General features: G+C 37.1%; 1 protein-coding gene across 2 annotated transcripts in view; it reads right to left on the reverse strand.

Moving 5' to 3' along the window:
* LOC140170323 (short transient receptor potential channel 4-like) overlaps positions 1-23,981 on the reverse strand; it is a 290,327-nt gene that overhangs the window by 45,677 nt on the left and 220,669 nt on the right. For both annotated transcript variants that reach the window (XM_072193690.1, XM_072193689.1), the window contains one exon: positions 6,486-6,599. In XM_072193690.1, the coding sequence (XP_072049791.1) occupies positions 6,486-6,599 (114 nt within the window). The remainder of the gene's footprint in view (positions 1-6,485; positions 6,600-23,981) is intronic.

Raw genomic sequence — 23,981 nt, forward strand, 5'->3', positions numbered from 1 at the left:
GCGAGCGCATCATATTTTGTTCAGGGCTCGTGTTTTTAAAACTCCCGCCACATCACATTAAGGCTATTGAACAGTGTAGTGGTTGCATGGGGTTCACCCAGGCATATCGATATACCAGTCCCTTGCCTTTGTTGATAAACATTGAGTCAACTCATCTATAAACTGTACATTTGTGCACAGATTGAGGGCGCTATTTACATATATTCTTAATTTAAATTAGCAAAATAATATGATTTATTACTTACATTTCATGATAAAAAGTTTTTGGAAAATCTTCCAATTTGTTAGACTTTTTTCTGATGTTCTAATACTATTATACAAGTGTCTAACCATTTTTTGATTGTTTTTGCAAACAAGATTTAAGATAAATAGCGCCATCATTGTTCACTTTTTTTTTTAATGACTACATTTTACATGCCATCGAAAACCGTACAATTCCTTCGTTAAGACTTTTGGACATGGGAAGTTTTATTCAAATTAGTCGTCTAGACATGAGTATTTGTTGCTAACTGGTTGATTACTGAAAAAAGCCGAAGTCATGCAATCCTAATGTCCAATCCACGGCTAGTTAGGTATTGTCGTTTAGTAGTAAATTATTTACTCATGTTATTAAACACGAGTACCAATAGAAACAATTAACAATTATACAGCCAATTGACAATAATGAAGCGCTTAATGTTGTGTACACACGAAGTGAAGAATAGGTGGGCAAATGATCCTTAATGTTATATAATTCATAAGTGTGTCGCCAAAAGCGAGTGGATAAAACAACATATCTCAGAAGAGATATATTTGGAACTACTCAAGAAATAAAAGGTTTAGGCTCAAGATAACGATGAAGAAGTGAATATTTTCACCCGTCGTCATCTTCACAAATAAAAACACGGAACTTAAGATTCTCGAACAACAAACCTTTTAAAAAGGACAGGTGCGTGGTTTCCATGCGATCACAAAGGAAATAGATTGGAGATTGTTTTCTATGTTTTGGTCACTTTATTGCATTGACCTGATTAGGTTCAATTCTGTTGTGAATATTTTCTCTACATCAAGCGAAAAATATCACCTCGACTATATCGAAATAATTATAGAAATTATTGCTCACAAACAACGCAACAAAGCTGCTAAAACACATAAATCTACATCACAGACTCCATGTCCCTCAAATGCCTCACTGAGTTGTCATATAAAGCATGAAAGTGTAAAAATGACTTGAAAATTGACATATTCTATTAAATGTGCTCTAGAAACCTATTTCAATTATAATAGGGTGTAATGATTCACAACGTCACAAGACTTGATGAGATAGCACCCAGAGATTGCAAGGTACACACAAGTTGAAAAAGGTTCATGTATTATGGTTTAGAACGTATACATGTCCCTTGGTGCATCGCGGTAATAGAATAATGATTTCCATTGCGTCAAGTCAAGGGTGACAACTCCCTAGTCCTAAGGTTCCCTGGTCCGAAGGCTCCTTAGTCCAAAGGTTCGCTAGTCCGAAGGTTCGCTAGTCCGAACACGTAACTTTCGAATAGCGAACTTAATTTGGTTTTCGGACTAGCGACCCTTCGCACTAGAGAAACTTCGGACTAGCGACCCTTCGGACTAGAGAGAAGTGACGAAGTTAAGACGAGTTATATTGTTCGCACATAACAGAGTAGTTTCTTAATATTATAGTCTATATCGACAGTTGTTGATGAATATGACTTGCTGAGATTATGTAACATTTATCAAAAAGTATAATGCCGATAAAACGGGAGTTGTTAAAGAACTTTGCTTTAGCATATAGGCTTGCCAATATCTGTTGCCAAGCCATGAAAAGGAACAATTGTGAACAAGATAATATTAAGCAACATAGACATTTTACAATCATTGTTATAAAAGAGGTAAAGGTAATACTGCTACAACATTCACATCCTTAAACACGTGTACTGTTAATAATAATAACAAAAAAAGGAAACTAATATATAAATATAAATAAATAAATAAATAAATAAATAAATAAATAAATAAATAAATAAATAAATAAATAAATAAATAAACAAATAAATGAAAACTGATTGTTATCGACAATCCTACCGAGTCGATATTCCAAGAAATGTTGGGATCTCAGCGAGAAACCAGTTGTCGATCAAGTGATCCAGAATCTTGGACTATCGATCGACAAACTCAGCGAGAAACCCTTGTAGATATCTCGAATTATCAATCCTGGTCGAAAAACAGACCGAAATTTTACGTCAAGATTGTAATTTATTCTATCAGAAACATTTCTTGATTAACTATAGAGACGAATCCAATTTCACGCATTCCTACACCTCAATGGCAGCCATAGCCGCGACGGGGGCCCAGCTATCTCACCTACAATGTGAAATGATACGGCCTTGAAGGGTATTTTAAACTGCATTCTATCACCCGTGTTACACGTAGACAAAAGAATGATGACAGTTTACAACACAAAATAATCTAACATCGAATTTTAAGCGGCTTTAATCCACCCAATTGGGCAGTCACGACACCAGTTTGGTGCTGCGGGGACCCAATAATGGCCGACCAAATCATGACCATGACTTGGCTCGTTGGATTCGTCTATACATTGCCTGGTGATATCAGTTCGCAATGGTTTCTGGGTAAAGTTAAAAATCCTTTTATAATAATATTGTGTATCTTTTAATGTCACACGCGTCCTTGCATTTCACCTCATCGTATCCTAGACAAAACGAGGCAACAAACTTTCATTCCTAATTGAGTTGGTAAATCACTAAAAATGTAATCGGCCTGCTCCGCCCATTATACACGTCTTTATAATATTAATGATTATCGGTGATATTATTACAGACTTCGCACTGGTCAAACAATTGTATATTGTAGATAATAGATGTTGGGACGACATCTGCTTAATATGGGCACTGGAACATGTGTAAAGTCAGGTTTTAAAAACATTAAAAAACAAAATAACTAGCCAAATAGGGATGTTGTCGAATTAAAAATATGCCAAATGATGTTTTTTACTTACAAAAACAACATCAATCAAGAACAAAAATATATTGCCAAAATGAACAGGTTGCACAAATTAATAGCAAATATTTCATGATGTAATTACATAACTGTCACAATATAAACATCTCAAAAAAAGTAACTAACCCCCTTAAATAATGGCCATTATTCAAAAACAGGTACATTTGTAATTGTATTACAAATCTGAAAAATGCGTTGGAAGCAGAATTTATTTCTGCGCATTTGGACACCTCATTTGTAGCAATTGACTAAATATTGACGTCACAACGTACATTTAAATCAATGTAACCCAAGATTTGAAAGTTGCAGTAAATTTTATTGATTTTGTATTCAGTGTAATGGAAGGAAATCTGTGTAATGATATCTGGGTGTTATTGTATTGTATGTGAGTGCAACTTTCAAATCTGGACCTCATTACATAAAATTGACCGGTGACGTATTGTTTTCTGGGCTATCGTAACAAATGAGGTGTCAAAATGCGCAGAAATAAATTCAGCTTCCAACGCATTTTACAGATTTGCAATACAATCGCCTGTGTGTGAATAATTACCATTATTTAAGTGTGGTTAGTTACTTTTTTTGAGATGTTTATTGTGTATGACATGCAGACTCGGCAGTTAGATATAATATCTTCTAGCCTGTCGCGTTTCATTAACCGTGCTATAGGACCAGTCCTTGAGAAGGTGATTTTGATTTTGATCAAACTCAGGAATTTTTTATAAAGAACTCCTCTCAGTATTTTAATTAGTTTTTCGTTGTATAACAGGTCATATGACCTTGTCATAGGTTGTGCTTATTATTATGCAACAACCAGGTGCTGGAATTTATTATTATCATCAAGTTTTATATAACTTCTCTATAATTCGAGCTTCAGCTCTTTGAAATTAAAAAAATATCAGTAATGCTTTCTTAGTCAAACAAAAATGTTAGATTTCATTTGATTATGACGTCTTCCCTTGTTGTTTTATTGTCATAAGATCTTCAACTTTCAATTATACATAGTTGGTAACTTGTTGGTGTTTACTTCACTGCATTGAGATCGTTTTATCGATTACGTACAGCATTCTCTATGTTGCGACTTGATTCCATTGATTATAGAACATAAAAGTGCAACTTTTGATTTCTTCACTTCTTATGTCACCTCAATCAATTTTCAATCAATTTCAACAAATAAGGTCTCAAAGAAGATCATAGTTAATGGGTACAGGTACTGCCTGTTTGTTTTAATTTTGACATATTTGTCTGTGTGTGAGATATACTGGGGTGAAACGTGAACATAACTGGTATCTTAATTCTTTTGAGTTCTGTTTGTGGGCTTTGAATGATAAAATGTGACGTGTCATGTCAAAACCAGACACTTTTGGGCAGGTTATGAATTTTGAGGTTTTTACATGTCTTAAATATAAATATATTTTGCTCCACAACGACGTTTTCCCCAATGAAATCGGACATTCCTAAGCGAAGGTTATTGAGTTTGGAAGTTATGGTATTATAAAATTGGAAATTGAAATATCGGCCTTTAAAAATATTATTGACAATGTTGAGAGTAGGAATTAACTTCAAAAATGTCTCAAAAAAATACAAGATGCCAGTTATATTCCGGTCTGAAACTATCAGACAATATTTTTAACATTGATAACATCACAAATTCGCAACAAACCCAAATTGTGAAAAAAACACCCACCGGCAGATTTTTTGCTATTTCTCCAAAAGTGTCTGGTTTTGACATGACACGTCACAAATATCCACTTGAAACTAGAATAATGATTATAAACGTCTACCTGGAATTTGAAAACTATTTACCTGTTCAAATACGGTAACTGAAAAGAAAGAGAGCAAGGTATACCAACATGATGTGGGGAAACAAAATACAGACTAGACGGTATGCAGAGGGGGGGGGCGACAAAAACAAAAAATGTAGGTAAAGTTCGATAGCCAAAAATTACCAATTCCAAGGCCCACAGAAGTGTTAAACCGGCAAAAACAACAGGGATCAATAGGAATACAAAAGTGCACTGGAACAAGTGATGAAAATCACTATGCACATAAGCAATAAGCAGACAGAGAGAACCAAACAACCAATGTAGATACAGGCAAAGTTCGACGGCCAAAAATTGCCAATTAGCCCACAGAAATGTACAAGTGATGAAAATCACTGTGCACATAACATGCATAAGCAGACCAAACAGACAACAACAACAAAAAAACACGTTTCGAGCAGATAAACTGCTCTTCTTCAGGGACAGACAACAAAATCAAACAGCGGAAACAACATGCTGTAGTTTAAAAACAAATTCAAGTCAAAAACTGAAGGCAAATTCAAAATAGAACTCGGTAGCAAACACGACAACAAGCTCAGAGCAAAATAAGCTGTGTCTTAACTCTATGAAGGCAAGTTCACTGTTCAAATACATTGATTGACTACTTTCATGTTTTCTAAATGCCCATAACAAAGAATAGCACTTAGTTCGGATGTAAAATTCACACACAATGCTACCTGAGTGAGTACAAACAAAATTAAATACATTTCATTCGGGGGCTGTAGCAAGAACAAAAAATGTCCTATACCTTAATTGTTATGAAACAAAGGTGTTTATCAGGTTAACATAACCCCTGTTCAAAGTATACATGACCCACCCCAACTGCCGTGTGTAAGAACTTCATGGGTTAGTATATGAACTGTTATACCTGGGAACATTCTGGGGCAATTTAATAGAACAATCAATATTTTGCGCATTTTTCAATGAAGAGAAATGTCTGAAACGTTTTGTTGTTGCACATTTTGTTATACATACATAGATAATAACTGTCCGAATAGTTTTAAGTAGTACAAACGACTTTCACGATTTGCTGTTTATGTGGTTCCCAATGTTATCGGTTTTGTATCGGTTTTACACATTTACAATAAGAATCTTTCTCATAATGGCAAGGCCAAACTTTATGCATGATGGTCGCCAACCCCCCCCCCTCCCAAGCAAGGATGATGCCAAAGTGTGCATTCAATACATACAGTATGTTACAAACCAAAACATAATTTCGATGAGATGCATTTTGTCACTTGTTGTTGTTGGGTGACAGGCATGGGTTTATAGGCTCTTCATACACACACAAATGTTTACTGTAACCATGGTAACGTCATGCATTGCAACTAATCCACATTATTATTCATATTTTGATATGAGCAAAAAAAAACCGTTTTTGTGTCTTATAAACTTTATTGTTCTTTATAAGTTCATTTGTAGTAACCCTCTGGCTACTATAATAATGGGTATGGGTATTCAATCAATCTTCTCTAAACAATACATCCAAAATGTCACTGCCTTCTAAGCTGGGTTACCAGTCGGCATATCCTGATGAAGGCCAACGTTTTTATGATTTCTGACATTTATGCTTTGTCACTGTATATAGGCTAAATATTAACAAGGTGTTAAAAGACAAGAATAAGATTAAAGCGAATTATGCTCTTTACATACCTTTTTCTGTGAGTACCCTATGGCTTGGAAGACTTTATGCAATTGCGCCCCGGTCGGCGACTCGTTGGCAGCTTTCTTCATCCGGTTCTCTGAATGAGTCAATATCGTTGTCAACTGAAATTAGGACAAAAGACAATGAAGTTTTAATAGCACTCAAGATGTAAACATTGAATGGAAAGGAGATATAATGCAGCTCTGTTTTACGTATTTTTTATTGGTAATTTTTAGTAAAAGAGTATTAAAATACTTCAAATGTGGTAATTATTTCTCTAGTTTACTGCTACCATTTGCATACTTATTTGTTCCTGACTACTCATAAGAGGCAATATTAATCTACTGAAAGTACTCCCAGAAGATATACTTACATTCAAAATGGGACAGATTTTCATGGCGTAGGACATGACACACTATCATGATCGGAAAATGATAGTATTATGGGTATGTGTTATGGTTTTAATTTTGTATTATATCAACCTTCATTTCTTTAACTTTCTTTAGGAAGATTTGTACAGTGGTTAGAACGCTTAGCAATGGCGCGAGCAGTTCTGTATTGATCTTGCCACTGATAGGGAGTCACAGGAAGGGCGGCAATCAATTTGCATTGGTAATATCTCTAGGCCGTTTTTTTGTCTTTTCAAGATACTAAAGAATGATTCGTCCTTTAATCCGCCAATCTGCCCCGTATACTATATATGAGCTACAGCTATTACCTAATAGATGCTGAAGTATCCTTCACAATTATATCTATACTACAAGATTTGATTCCAATTGGGCCACCTGTACAGGTCCACTATCGCCATGGTACCTGACTGATACACACAGAGTACTTACACAGTACCAATGCTGCACAGTGTCAACACCCTGTATTATAAATATTTTTTCCATACAGCTCTATACTCCGTTGAAATCAATATTTTATTATTGACACAGATAAAGAAAGTTTACATATGCATTGTGTTATAGGACTTGCACCTGGTACTTAACTGAATGAGCTAAACGTGTTCCTTTATACCTATAAAGTATAATTGTAATTCTCAAAATTAAATATATCACAATTTTTACTTTGGATTTCAAAATCTTTACTTATAAAATGCAGTAAAAGATATCCACAGCAAGCTGCAAGGCCCCGCTAATTAGTGTATTGCTTTTCGAGTTAGTGTACTGGAAACAAAACCCTGGTTTTACCTGAAAACAAATCGATTTTCGTGTAATAGAAACATCGTATGGGGTACTAGAGCATGCACAAATCGTAATAATGTGTAGAATATAGAAACTCTATGGTATCTCATATGATAGTCATGGTATGCTTAGCCTGAGTCGCTCGGCCTATCTCGAACAAAATCGCCATGCATAGCTGTTGAAAAACGAGAGGATTCGCTGTACTATCACGGCAATTTTTGACACGAAGATATAGGGATGATGACGATGTGTGCTGCCCACGCTTTCCATCCTGCCCTCCTGTGTCCGATTTAAGATTTATAGGCCTTTTTGTTTTATTTTTTTTTTACCCCCCCTGAATAAGCCTATGTGACACTGCATCGAACCAATGTTCAAAGTACTAACAACTTGTTTCAATCGATCCCTGGGATTTCACAACATCTCGACCAAGTATCCACAAACCACCTAACACGCATTAACCCACGCGGAAACATTAGTAGCTCAGCATGCATGTACTTTAGACATGTTCGAGTTTTACGCGAAATCCATTTCATCTGCTCGTGTGTATAGCCAACATCTCTCTCTCTCTCTACGTGTTCGATATGAAACTGATATTTTCATGTTCAACCTCGAACACATTGGTATGTAATATGATACTTTCTCCTGTTGTTGAAATATGAAGTATGTACAGTAAGCCAAAGAATTAAGGTACCAGTTGTGTTCACCCCTGTATATCCCTAATAAAGACAAATATGTCAAAATTAAAACAAGCAGTCAATACCTGTACTCTTTAGCTCGGATTCAAGACCTTATTTGTTGAAATTGGTTGAGAATTAAAGAAACGGTGATCTAAAACATAATGAAGAAACGAAATCAAAAGTTGCACTTTTGTGTTCTAATCAGTGAAAGCACGACGCTAGTTTTAACGTGCTAATCAATGGAAGCGCGAACGCTCTGTGTACAAATCAATAGGGCATGCAATGAAGGAAACTGCAACTTTTACATTGGTATCTTTCTTGGGTTTGGGGATCGCCGTGTCTTTATTTCTTGAACAATTTCAACGAATGAGGACTTAAATTCGAGCTAAAAGATGCAACTATTGGCTGCAGGTTCCAATTATGACATATCTGTCTTTGTTTAGGATACAGGAAGTGAACATAACTGGTACCTTAATTTTCTGGCTTACTGTTTATTAGTGTGTAATGTACGTACAGGGTGTCCCAAAAGTAACTTAACATTGTAAACCGGCCATAACTTGCGTTGGGTTAATAGTGTTGTTACAAAAATTGCACAGTATGTAGATAATTCTTTTAGAAATGTTATGATACCAAACATGCCTATGTGATCATGACCCTTTGGCATGAAATTAACGGATATCTACCGTACCGTAAAACCCACTTTTATAAACGCAAAATAAGTTTCGTCATTTGAGATGTGATAACACGACATAACGTATTATCGTTTTAAAATCTGTTTTGTTTAATTTTGCTATGTTTGTTTCATTGTTTCTTTGTTTTCAATGCGTAATCTTCATTTTGTGTTTTATCTGGATTTTATATGGAAACTGCTCTTAAAAGATCTTTCTGAGGATTCGATGAACAGTTGTACGCGGTACGTTATTCTCCATTGAAAGTCGACACACTGATCGTCTTGGGCTTTTCGCAAGCGCTCTTCGTATGACATCGATGTTTGTAGCCGATCTTCCTGTTCTTCCACGTCCTGCCTGAGGTAGATCATGCAGATCCAGTTGATATGGATTTCTGCACTTGCACTAGTTGCTGGATTGTATTTCAGTTGGATGCATAATTTACATTAAAATGTTCCTTAAACTTTGCTTGAGTGAGTTTGTCCGATTTTGTCTCGGCAAAGAACCATACGATCTGAATCCGTTGATCTATAGGAAATTCATCTTTCTTTCAACTGTTTTAAAGTAAAGTTTAATATTGTCAATATATCCTATTTATACTCTAAAACAGCAGTCACGTTTACACTAGGCCATGTAATCTATGAATGTTCATACCTAAATGTAGCGTGTGCATTGAGTGAACCAACTCTATCGTTCAGGGAAGCACGTCATTCATGTGCTTGAACAAAGAACATATGAGTTTGCTTGTGTGGGTTTGATACACACATATGTACAGTCGCACAGTAAGGAAAAGGGGAAATCAATAATGCTCTTTTTTGGTATCAGAATAATTCTAAAAGATCAATCTATGTGAATATGTTATCCATTTTGGTATGAAGTAGAAAATATTTGAGATATGGCCAATTCACAATGTTAAGTTACTTTTGGGACACGCTGTATGTACGTGATCATGGTGATACAATCTGAACATTCAATCTATACGTGTATCATGGTGGAATGTGCTGATTTTAATGCCACCGGAAGTAAAGTTGCGCGTTAGAAAACGGTAGTTTTTTCGAACCTACAAATCTCACCAATGAAATTTTGCACGAATAGGTGGTAAAATCTTTTCAAACAGTAATATCATGCTGGAAAGGTTTGATATTACTGTAAACGTAGTTTGCCATAGTTTCCGGCCAAACCGGGCCAAATCGCGCAATGATCACCAGATGACTGACTCTTGGACATAGAGCGCCACAATACGAGCGTTAGTTTAGTACGTGGCCTCTCGCGATACATATCTACGTATAAAACGGTCGACGTACGATGGAAAATCGCAATTTCTCTAATATCAAACCGCTGTAAACTGCACTTTTACAATTCAGGTATTCAAATTGGGTATCAAAATGCGCGTAAATACGCTTCTTTCTATGTCACAAAATTGTGAATACAGCTGATAGTTCTGAAGCTATAGGCGTATTTAAAACGACTGCGTTACTTTTTGTAAAGTCTGTAGAAAGAATATTCCATGTACAAGATTGCCGGTCTGCTTAATATCCGTTCATCCTTCATATAAGATCCCAAACTAGGATTAATATCGACCCACCGACATGTTCATAAAGCATTATTGCATTACATTGTCTGTGTATTGCAAGACATTTCAACAGTCAAGCAGCTTTACCAAGTATTCTCTAAAGGCTTACTTAATTACTATGACATACGAAACTATTCATGTTCGACAACATGTACAAAACAAAACAAAAAACCTCTCAGGCGCAGATATAGACACTGTACTTTAATAGCACCAATAAAACCCAGACGTCTGTGGCTGTGAATGTGGTCCATGTAGAATTATTAGTGTACTTGAAAGAAAACATATTACGTGATTATCAGAACACTGAAGAATAAGACCATTTGCAGCCAATAGGCCTATCTACATATGAGGTCTTAAATCGGAGGTAATGGAAAGAGGAAGTGACTGTGTGTTTTAATTTAGAAATATTTCATTCATTCATTCATTCATGGTTTATTAAAAGACACGGTAGCAGCTAAAAGCTGAATTGCTGTGAAATTTACAATCATTAAAAAACAACAAAAAGCATGACATAGATTTAAATATCAGAAAATATCACTTAGACGGGTACTACACCCCTCGATAAACCTGTGTCCACTCTCGCATCCCTCCCAAAAACCAACAACACAGTGGCAACAAAAGTCATGCACATCACAGGGGCAGGGAATCCAACCACCACAACGGAATCTCACTGACCCAAGACAAGCGGTCCGTTATTCATGATAAGAAATAAGGTACCGATAGGATGTACCCCGTTTCCCATCATATACACTGAACCGCCCGTCCCGAGCCACCGAAACCCCAGTGCAGCAATTGGACCCCCGCCCCAACAACAAACACAACCCCCGCCACCAGTGTGCTACTACTTTCTGAGACAAATGCAAAAATAGTCACAAATCAACCACAGGGGCGCAGTACCCCCTTAAAGTACACAACATAAACCAAGGGGCGAAACCTCATCCTGTAACCAGAACCCACAGAAAGAGAGGTCCGCAGCTAAAAGTGCGGTCAACTGGACCTGGGAAAATGGTGGAAAGGAGGTGGTTTCACCCCAAGGATAAAATTATTCAAATAGTAATGACCAATAAATATGATATTGCACATGAAGAAATACATTATTCAAAATAAATAACAGTAAAAAGAAGGAGTCGTGTTGGGGCGAGTCATCATGATCCCAGAGGGGTGAGAGAGAAAGAGATGGAAAAAAGCACCAAACCCCTAATGAGGACATGACCACTCGCTCCAAAGCAACTACACCAATAAAACATATCAAAGCATACAAGAAGATCAAAAGTTTAAATACTATTGCACGTATGGAATATATATAAAAGATGTAACACAGGCATTGTAAACAAAAGCGACACATGGTTAAATTGTTGAAATGCACATCAGGTATGAAAACATCACTATATAAATGGTTGGTACATAATGCAGTTAAGAGTTCAGCAGTCTGGTTAGGTAAGGTATTGCACTATCATAGTATCGTTTGGTTTTCCAAGTTTGGGTTGTAAGTTTGTGAGCTCCACGCAAGTTTCTGCCATGGGCAGAACGCCTATCAGTAGGTAACCAGTCACGGAAGGTTGGGTCTTCAAGTAATTTTTGGCAAAGTCAAGACATATTTGATGCCTTCTTGTAGCCAACGAGTCTAGGGAGCATACTTGGAGTGCATCATGATAAGATATGTATTGTTGACGCAACATGATTCTCAGTGCCCGCTTCTGGACTCTTTCTAAAGCAGCGGATTGAACATTTGTGAGACTGCTATGCCACACAGGGACCGAGTACTCTAGCAGTGGTCTGATGAAGCCAACGTAAATGGTGATCAGATCTTGCAGGGGCAAGTTAAACCGCTTAAGAGTAGTTAACATGAACAATCTACCTGCAGCACGTTTTATGACACTGTTGATATGAATGTCCCACTTTAAGTCACTGCTGATCTGAACACCCAATACCTTGACAACATCAACCTCTGCTAATTGCTGATTGCATAATAATAGCGGGGAAGGTGTGACTGGTGATTTAGAAAAACCAACCATCATCGACATGCACTTGGTTGCATTGAGTGACATATTGTTGCTCTCAGACCATTGGTCAAAGTTATTAAGATGCTCTTGGAGATGACTTCGCTGGTTCAGCCTACATTTCTCCACTAGTGTGATATCATCTACATATTTCAGTGCAGAAATTTGCTGAACATTGGAGATGGCAGCATCATTGTTTAACACTAAGAATGAACCTGGGCCAACCAAGGTACCTTGTGGAACACCCCCTTTCAGGGTTCTCCAACTGGAAGTGATAGACTGGTAACGCACACACTGAGACCTATTGCTAAGAAAATCGCACAACCATGGAATGATTTCAGGCCTGGTACCCATATCAAGGAGCTTGGGGATGATGATGTTGTGATCAACCCGATCAAATGCTTTACTAAAATCAGTTACCACTACTCTACATGTACTCTTAGGTTTATCAGTATGCTCATACAACTCGTTGAGCAGTTTCACAAGATAATGGGATGTAGATCTGCCCTTTCTATTACCAAATTGGTTCACATCAATGCGAGGTTCAATGTCTTCCATGACCCAATTCATGATGAAAAATTCAGCTACTTTCGAGAAGTGATCAGTGAGTGAGATGGGTCGTAGTTTGTCCCAAGTAGGGCGAGTAGTTTTAGGTATCGGCACTACAACCGCCTTCTTCCATTGGCGAGGTACAACTCCTTCCTGATAGGAAGTATTCAAGATTTCAGTAAGTGGAGAGCTCAATTCGTACGCGAATTCGCTGATAAGTTTAGCTGGAATACCATCCGGACCACTCGCTTTTTAGAGCTTATCTGTTTGAGTTTGTTATACACATTCCACACTGGAACTACAGGGGATTGACCATAGTTGGTCTAAAACTAGGCAAATCACACATCTCCAGAGGGCAAAGGTCTTCACTGATGGAAACAAAGTGATTGTTAATACTATCTGCGACATCTTTGTCTGCGTTGGGATCAACGCCAACAGGGGGCTGAATTCGCGGTTGACCGTTATTGCCCGTTGTCATAACACGTATTTGCTTATACCAAGCAGATGGGTTTGACTTTTTGAGTTTGTGAATCCTTTCATGGTAGAAGGAATGCTTAGCCGCGCTGATAGCTCTTTTAACCTTATTTCGTTTAGGATTTATTGGGATTAATATAACTGGTACTTTAATTCTTTTGTTCACTGAATATAATTTCACAGTTATCTAACCATCCTCAGCAGACAGACACGCAGACAAACGACAAACAAACACGCAGGAACACAAAATATTGCTCGTATCTATGTGTGGAGTGGGTCGCATCTTTTCCATGAAGGATATCTCTAATGCCACTGAAAGTGTAAGTTAAATGTACTATTTCTCTGTCATATAATAGGACAACACTAATGGAGACATGACACCACCCCTTTCAATACACTTATTAAAAACCCACGTTTAGTTCAGATTCATTTTAAAACAATTATTCTTCATTAACCTCTTTTCCCTGAAGGGTGTTCATTTGTCTTCAAACATCAACACAATCTATACGGCAGTTGTGCAAGTTGAAAGCGCCGTCTTTGGCAATTAGAAAATACTGTTGTGACATGTGCTTACATCAACGTCAAGGGAAATGTAGTCTTAGCTTTCAAATGCCGTTTGTTGCATTCATTTTAGTTTCGGTAATCCAGAGATCTGTTTCACTAACACAAATGTATGAAAACCCTTTAATTGTGCCACCTTTTAGAAAATTGAATAGAATGTTATATCCAAGCACCTGTACAGTACAGTTAATAACAGAACATTCGTTTGTAGGATTGGACATGATGTAATAATTGCTCAGGAAACGATATGCAATATTTCGTTGACATGATGTTAATTACAGCAGAGTGTACAATTCTTGCTTGTTTTTAACATGTCTTGAGTGACAAAGAAAACAGTTTTGATAAAAAGGCATTGACATGTACATGCATTTAATTTTACAGCAGAATGTGAAATATTTATTAATCTTTACATCTGTTTCAAGAGGAAAAGATAATTAATATACATGTATCATGATAAAACAGTAAAAACAATTTTCTATTGTTGTGTAATCGAAGCATTCGCTTGATTTCACGAAGAAAATCTTGATAAAATGAATGCTATCATTGATTTACATGTACAGCCATCTTCCCTAGTAAAAGTGGCACAATTGTGATTTTACCCCTTTGTTGTTAGCTAAACCACAGGTATTGGAACAGTATCTGTGGCTAACCTCCATTGGCTGCCTATCCGTGATAGAATCAAGTTCAAGAATTGTATGTATGTCTATAAATGTTTACAAGGTAATGCTCTCCAATATTTATGTGTTTTACTCTCTCATAGAGAAATATCTTCAACTGGTTGTAGGACAAAGACACCACATTACTAAAAGCTCGTGTTGGTAAAAAATGCATCGGTGACAAATCGTTTTGTGTTGTGGCACCTTCATTGTGGAACAGCCTCCCACGTAACATCAGGGAGGCTTCATCACTTCACTCTTTCAAAAGAATGTTGATATTTTTTGTTTATTTTTATGTTCTCTTTTTTTGCGTGTGCGCTCTGATCGATCTGTAAGAAGCGCCTTATATGAAATTTGTGTATGTATATTATGTAACATATCTCGAGATTAAAGCAAGCAAATTGAACAGTTCAACAGAACAAACGGACACTTGAAAACTAGGACTGCGCCTTTGACGTTGATGCAAGCATCATGTCATAACAGTATTCTCTAATTGCCATAGACATGATAGAGGACGCTTTTTACTTGCACTTTATTTATGTTGTTCCGCTTTGCACGTGTATATTTAGTGGGATACATCGAAATCATGTAGGAATGAAACGAGATGTGAGATGCGTTATTAACAGGGCGTAGCCAGCTTTCTTGGTCAGAGGGGACAAACTATTTTTTTTGGGGGGAGGGGGCACAGACAAAAACAAATTGCAGTTTCATCATACAATACATATACTGGTTTTGTTTTTGAGAGAGATTTTACTCCTCGACCTTCCAAATAACTAGGCTTAATTGTGAGGATATGCGTGCGTAGCGCGAAAAAAATTGTATTTTACACTATTTTGGCCCATGATCGTAGTAAATTTTGGTGAAAAAGAGGCCCCTTTTCTTTTCCTTTGCCCTCCAGATTTTCTCTTTCCTTTTTTGTCAGAGGAACCATTTGTTTATTTCATTTTTTGTCAGGGGGCACTCTGTCCCCTTGCCATCCCGCTGGCTACGTTGCTGGTTATTAAAGACACCTCAAAATGGACTTAAGGCCTTGTGTTTCCGAGGTCTAAGTAGTCAAACGGAAACAATATAAAAAGTTACATGTAAAAGTTTGTCGTTCATCCCTGACGCACGACGTGTTGACCCACCGATATATTCATAAAGCAGTAGTTACTAATATTGAATTACAATGCTAGTGTCTTTCTAGACATTTCAGCAGTCAAGCAGCTTTGTCAAGTACTCTCCGAGGACTTCTTAACATGCCATACGAAACTATCCATGTTTTACAAAACACTCTCATGTTCAGAAATAGACACGGTACTTTGTAAAATCCAGACATCTTTATCTGTGGATGGGGGCTTATTATGAAACTATATTTTGTATAATGGTTCAGTTCAGGTCAAATTACCAAACATGCAAGTACTGTCAAACAATCACATCAACATACTTAATAACAGAGTACACTAAAGACTAGGTATACATCATCTGATGATCATCAATCTACACGTAGCTCAAAAGCTGATTTTACACTCATAACTTTAACAAATGCATCATTATCTGATGAATTGTCAAGATTATATGCTTCTGAAATAACAAAAAATATCTGAACATGAAGATCTGAATATAAAGGCAATGTCAATAAGAAGTGATTCTCATCTTTGACCTCATTCAAAATATACAATTTACACAATCTGTTTGCTGAAGGAATTTTGGCCGACTTTTTTTTATCATGATTGAATGTGCACTAACCCTTAATAATGTAATAAGATCTAAAAGAACGGTTAATCCTAACAATACACTTTTCTAGACAAATATTGTTCTTACAGAAACAATAGGTACGAAGCTTATTCTGATAATGGTTAATACTAATTGATTATTATATATTGAATGGCGACTAATTAAAATACAATCAATAATTTATAACCTTTTTTTCTTATTATGTCTTTGCTTACAGGGAAAATCGGAGCAACATAATATAAGTGTACCAACTAGTGGATTGTTAGTGTTGATGTTAGAAGACAAAGGGACGGCCGATTCCACTTGATAGCATTTCCCATAATAATAAAAACGCGCAGTGATTTAAAGTGCAGGTTTTTTACAGGTTGTCGGTGACCACATCATTCCATAAACCATTTTAACAACAACACAGGGACTTTGCCACTTCAAGAGCGCACACCCTGGACATTCCACAAATGACCTTCGCAACCAGGATCAGCTCCCCGAGTTTCGTACTGGTTACAACGAGACAACTAGCAGTAAGTTCATTGTCCAGGTGAATTTCAAGCTAACTCAGATTTCCACGAGAGCGTACTAAGCCACCGCCAGGGTTCGAACTCGTAACCTGAGCTAATACAGTAAGCCAAAAATTAAGGTACCAGTTATGTTCACCCCCCTGTATATCAAAACCAAGACAGATATGTCATAATTCGTCGGCTGTATTCCATAGTGGCGTATAGTGATTTTTGGTCATTTTTTTGAAAATTGGCACATATGTTTTTAATGATGTTCTTTTTCAGTTTTCTAAGTCTCATCAGTCAAAACTAGCTAATTAATCAGTAATTAATTAATTAAATGTGGCGTATAGCTACAAAGTCATATTTTTTGTATTCCATAGTGGCGTATCGACCATGTACGCCACTTTTTATACACATTTTATAATTATGAAATATCGGCAAAAATGAAAAACATTGTCTGTCATAGTGGCGTACACGTATCGGACCTATACGCCACTATGGAATACAAACGACGAAAAGCAACGCCATAGGGATTACACGGCGACCGAGGTGGCGTAAGGTCAACGTTAGGTTAGGGTATTGCGTTTTGTTTGTTTTCCATAGTGACGTATAGTTTTGTGCTTTTTATTTTCAGTTTGCCAGCAATAGTATGTATTTATTTCTTTTGAAAAATATATAACAATAAAATATATTTACTGAACAGTTTCATCTGTAGGATTGGTTTGGTTATCAAAGTAAATTTAGGTAGACAAATCCAGTAAAACTACTCACGTCTTTAGCTTTCGCCATCTCAGATGATGGCTTTCTCAAAAGTGACTTGGTTCACTGCTTCTCCCGCGGAAAGCGGCTGTAGCCTCATTCCCAGAGTGTGATGGTACAAGCAGTGAGTCACTTTTGAGAAAGCCATCATCCGAGATGGCGAAAGCTAAAGACGTGAGTAGTTTTACTGGATTTGTCTACCTAAATTTACTTTGATAACCAAACCAATCCTACAAATGAAACTGTTCAGTGAATTGAGAAGTCGTTACGGTCAAACCGCAGTTGTTCATTTACGTGATCTAGAAAACACAGACCAAAAACTCGCTAGACATCGGCAACACTTGACGTTTACACACAGATGTAAAGATAATGGACTAACACCATCGAGTCTAAAGATCCGCTGCCCCATTAACACCGAGAAGGCTAGAAACATCATTAAAAGAGCGGAAAAAGAGCTGATTAACGAACGCATCAGGGTCGTGAGTAATAAAATTAAATATCTCCAGGGAAAACGGGAGTTGCAAAATAACGATCTAGAAACACTGCTCGTAAACAACAACACGGAGCATGATTCCGATGTGCGCCGCCATATTGAAAATCATATCGTAAACAAAAGGCAAAATGAAGAAAAGAAGACGAAAGAAAGACACATAGCTAAGTTGGATAGGCTAAAAAAGAAACAGCAAGCCAAGTTTGTAGACAAAAAGAACACAGAGCTCGACTTAAGTGGAACCAACCTGAAGAAATGGCGTGAAAGGTGGGTGAAAAACTTGTTAGAAAAAGACCTTACTGATCCCCAAGAAAGCTTACTCGCGCGTGGGTTAGGGTTTGCCGTGTCTGTCAACAAAATTCCTCACGATGAATTTATTGTCGCTTGTGAGTCGGCATGTGCCAAGCTACCACCGGGAGAGGCACAAAACCTCCGTATGGAAGTTGCGGGATCACTTAAAACAGCTAAAATTCCCACATCTAACATCACCAAAGAGGAGAGAAAGGCAATAAAGGAGCTCCAAAAATCGAAAGATTTGCTCATCATGGGGGCAGACAAAGGCAAATGCACGGTAGTGCAAACAATCCAGAGCTATGAAAGTAAAGTTGAAACCATGCTGAGTGACACAAAAACTTATGAAAAACTTAAGAAAGACCCAACACCTACTTACAAGCGGAAGTTGGTTGGTATGTTACAAAAGCTCAAGGCAGAGAAAAAGAGTGAGGAGGGCCAATATAGGCTACTGTACCCCACTGCAGAAAACACACCGAGACTGTATTGCACCACCAAAATACATAAACAAGGAGACCCGATCCGGCCAATCGTGGATTACATAGGTAGTATTGGGTACCAAACATCAAAGGCACTTGCAGAAATTCTCTCGCCGTTAGTAGGGACAACCGAACATCACGTTACCAACTCAAAACAACTCGCTGAAGAGCTTACAGGTGTACTCATCGATGATGGAGACATTTTTAACTCTCACGATGTGGTCTCACTATTCACAAACACACCAATAGACAAGACTTTAGAGATCATAAGAGACCGGCTTACCAAAGACACAACGTTACCCGAACGCACACGACTGAATGCCACCGACATCATGGAGCTATTAGAATTTATTCTCACGACGACATACTTCTCCTTCAGAGGTAACATCTACCGCCAGAAGTTTGGAGCAGCTATGGGTAGTCCTGTTAGTGCGATTGTGGCAAACCTATACATGGAATGGCTAGAACAACAAGCTATTGCCACGGCACCACTCGATTGTGCACCAAAATACTGGCGCCGTTACGTGGATGACGTGCTTGAGGTCATCAGAAAGGACACAACAGAGAAACTAACTGATCATCTAAACAAGGTGGACGAAACGGGGAATATTAAATTCACGTATGAGGAGGAGAAGGATTGTAGCATACCGTTCCTTGACACATTAGTGGTACGTAAACAAGATGGCAGCATAAAACTTCTCATATACAGAAAGAAAACCCACACAGATCAATATTTGAACTTTGACTCACAACATCCCCTACATCAGAAACTCGGGGTCATTCGTACACTGTTTGACAGAATGGATAGCATAGTGACAGAGGAGGAAGATAAAAAGGAAGAAGAAAAGAAGATCAGAACCGCGCTTCAAAACTGTGGCTATCCAAGGTGGGCAATGGACCGTGTTAAGCAGCAAATGTCAACAAGTAAGATCAAGAGTAACAGTTCAAAGAAGAGCACTGATGATAACCCGTCAAAGGGTATGGTAGTTTTACCGTACGTTGCAGGCCTCTCAGAGAAGCTCAAGCGCATCTTTTGGAAGCACAAAATCGCAACAGCCATGAAACCTCATAACACTATTAAGAGCTTATTAGTGCACCCTAAAGACAAGAGAGAAACCAACCAGATGTGCGAGGTTGTCTATAACATCGACTGTAAGGGTTGTGAAAAATCATACATAGGTGAAACAGGGAGAGCGTTTGGCACACGGTTGAAAGAGCACCAGAAAGATGCAGAGAAAGCGGAAAACAAGAAGTACACCCGCGCAAGACGGAAAGAATCTACCACAGAATTCAACAAATCAGCAATTACGGACCATGTCGCTGCCGACAACCATGTTATAGATTGGGAGGGAGCTACAATACTTGACAAGGAAGCGAATCAGTTCAAAAGAAAAGTCAGGGAGGCCATATGGATCAGGAGAAAAGGGGCCGCCACCATGAACCGGGACATAGGCTCATACACTCTAGATCACGTATATGACTCACTGCTTGTACCATCACACTCTGGGAATGAGGCTACAGCCGCTTTCCGCGGGAGAAGCAGTGAACCAAGGCACTTTTGAGAAAGCCATCATCCGAGATGGCGAAAGCTAAAGACGTGAGTAGTTTTACTGGATTTGTCTACCTAAATTTACTTTGAAAATCTATTTAGTTTACTACAGAAATTTCACATCATTTACAAAATATAATGAATGTCTGATTTACACAACTCGATTTTAATTGGCATTTCTTCAAACCCGATTTTCTCGAAAAGTTGTTTATTCGCGGCGCCCCACTATACGCCACTATGGCATATAGACGACGAATTGGAACCAACCAGCAGCCAATAGCGGCATCTTCTAGCTCGAATTTAAGGCCTCATTCGTTGAAAGGGCGCCGTGCTTCCATTGATTAACACGTTATAACTAGCAATCGTACTTTCATTGATTAGAACACAAAAATGCAACGTTTGATTTCGTTTCTTCATTAGGTTTTAGATCACCGTTTCTTTAGTTCTCAAGCAATTTCAATAAATAAGGTCTTAAATCAGAACTAAAGAGTACAGATATTGGCTGCTTGTTTTAATTTTGACTTATATGTCTTTATTTAGGACATACAAGGGTGAACACAACTGGTACCTTAATTCTTTGGCTTACTGTATGTCAAGATCTCTGCCCAGTGTCTACATCTATTTCTCAACTTCTCAAGTTAAATTTAAATGTTATCTTTTCTCGATGGTATTTATTTGCTGCTCCTCAAAAGCATAGTCGAACTGCACTGATTGTATACTTTTCATCGTCATTTTTAAAATCATTCCGAGCAGACATGCAGACAAACACACACACAGAAACAAAACATACTGGTACTGGTATGTAGGATATCTCTAATGCCACTGAAAGTGTAAGTTGAATGCACTCTTTCTCGATGATATAAGAAAAAGACCACAATATTAATGGAGACATGGCATTATGCCTTTTAAATACACACTGATTTAACCAAAATGTCATTATTACAGAGAATATAACCTTGCTGCAAATTTAATTTTCAGTGATAATAAAAGTGATATAATTATGAATTCAAATTATGTTTGTGCAAACGAAGGACATGTCATTAGCAATACTCACACGGCGAATGGGGAATAACCTTAATTATCAAAACATCTCCTCTTTTGAGAAAGATGTCGCCCATATATTCCCTTGATATTTACTAAAAGCTTCGTACTACTATATATTTACCATTAAATACCATATTGAAATTAGGCTATTGCATGTTTTTAATAGAAATACATACATTATACTAGTAATTAAAGCTTCTTCGTTATGTCATTTAACATTCATTGAAGACCGTTAACTAAACCAAAATGCTGTACTGCGCAGGTCAGCAACCAATCACGCCGCGCCTTTGCCCTGACGTCGGACGCAAACTAATCTTTTCAATTAGGTCTACCAAAGCCAGACTCGTCTACTATTTTTCTTTTTGCGCACATGTATAATAACATCGAATGATGGTACAAATTATACACCATCATCATTAATTTTTATTACATCGAAAGCAATCATTAACATATATACCATCATTAAATATGTCTAATTACTGACCTCATTAAAGATAGTACTAATAACTAATCGGTTTCCCGCCCAATTTAGTTCAAGTTTAAAACATGACTAATTTATTGGCATTTTAAGGCCATTAGTTTTTAACTACAACATGGCATGAATGAATTTGGAATCGGTGTCCCGCCCACTTAGTTAAGTTTTAAAACCAGACAGATTATTGTAATATTAAGGCTATTAGTCTTAAAAATACACTAATGTACTCAATGACAACATAACATCCAAACAAAAAGGGACTGAGTGTATGTTATACAGTGTATGCCATAATGTTAAGGTGGTACTACACCCCTTGATAAATTTTTGACTATTTTTGCATTTTTCTCAAAATATAATAACACACTGGTAACAAAAGTTATGCATTATTATAGGGGCAAGAAATCCAGTTACTACACTGGAATTCCAGTGATTCAAGACAAGCGGTACGTTATTTATCATAAGAAAAGAGGTACCGCTAGAATGTTCCTCATTTTTCAACATAATGAACCACCTGTCTTGACTCACTGACATTTCAGTGAAGTAATTGGATTCCTTGCCCCTATAATATACATAACTTTTGTTACCAGTGTGTAGTTATTTTTGAGGAAAATGCAAAATTAGTCACAAAATTTTATCAAGGTGTAGTACCACCTTCATGCAATTTGATGTCGTGAGTGTACTTTCGTATTTGGAAGGTTTAATTTAAAAGGAAAATGAAAAAAAAAATAATGATGCTTTTTCAAGAAAAACAATGAATCCCCGTATTTTACCATCATGACCATCCACCCCTGTCTGGATTTTTTACAGCATTTTCATTGTATTTACAGCATAATATAGAATTTCAGTCGGTCAGATTAGGTGCAAGACATGTTACTGTAACACTAAATTTTGTTCGTAGAATATTTAGGGTATTTAGGGTGCCGATAATGATGAAAGTTTTTAAAAACGAGCTGAGATTTTTATTTCAGTCAATACAAAACCTAAATAATCGTATTTTAAAGTAAACCTTTTGTCTGTTTTTTGTCCAAAATATTATTCAATTTTCCCATGTCAAGTTACAGTATTATACTGTATTGTCACAGTGTTTTGACAAAAACATGTCATCATAATATCGGTCTGGTAACATATCTTATTGGCGCAGTAGGTAAAAAGCTCATCCCTAAGTATGCCTCGATCATAAATACGGATTGCAATTAGATTTGTTTTCCATTATGATTTGATTAATGCTCTTGTTTCCCATTTACAGAGGGCATAATGGCGTCGTAATCTGGTCTACTATCTACAAATTGATCACGTGTCCACTGTTTATCTTGTTTTACAGTGGAGCCATATTACAGGGTCCTTCAAGAGGCGCATTATTTTTCATTTGATTTTGAGGTAGCGGTAATGCTATCTCAAATGATTTCGAGGGAGATTCTAAAGTGTCATTTTAAAATGCATTTCGACCAAAATGTCGTCCTTATCTGCGGAAGGCAGTACCTCTAGAATAGAGGCCCTCTTGGATAAGTTAAAACGTTAAAGATTTTTGATAAAGTTAGATAATGACCAGAAAATATTAAAAGTAAGTCACTATTTTGTTGAAACTGTTTAAAATATTCATTCTAACATAATGACCAGGAGTTTACCGCCCACCTCCCTTTCTGATGAAAGCCCCTGGATATGTGAGAGTAATTCAATTTTAGTCAATCATTGAGAGAACTGTTTAAATATCTGTTTATCAAAGAAAATTGTGTGTTTTTGTATCATGAAACGTATACCTAATCTAAGATGCTGGATATTTGTATGACTTTTTAAGATTGATTTTAGATCATATTATCATGAACAGAGGGAACATCAAGGCACGTGTGGCTCTTATTTAC

Source organism: Amphiura filiformis, chromosome 14 (genome assembly GCF_039555335.1).
Source record: "Amphiura filiformis chromosome 14, Afil_fr2py, whole genome shotgun sequence".
NCBI lineage: Eukaryota > Metazoa > Echinodermata > Ophiuroidea > Amphilepidida > Amphiuridae > Amphiura > Amphiura filiformis.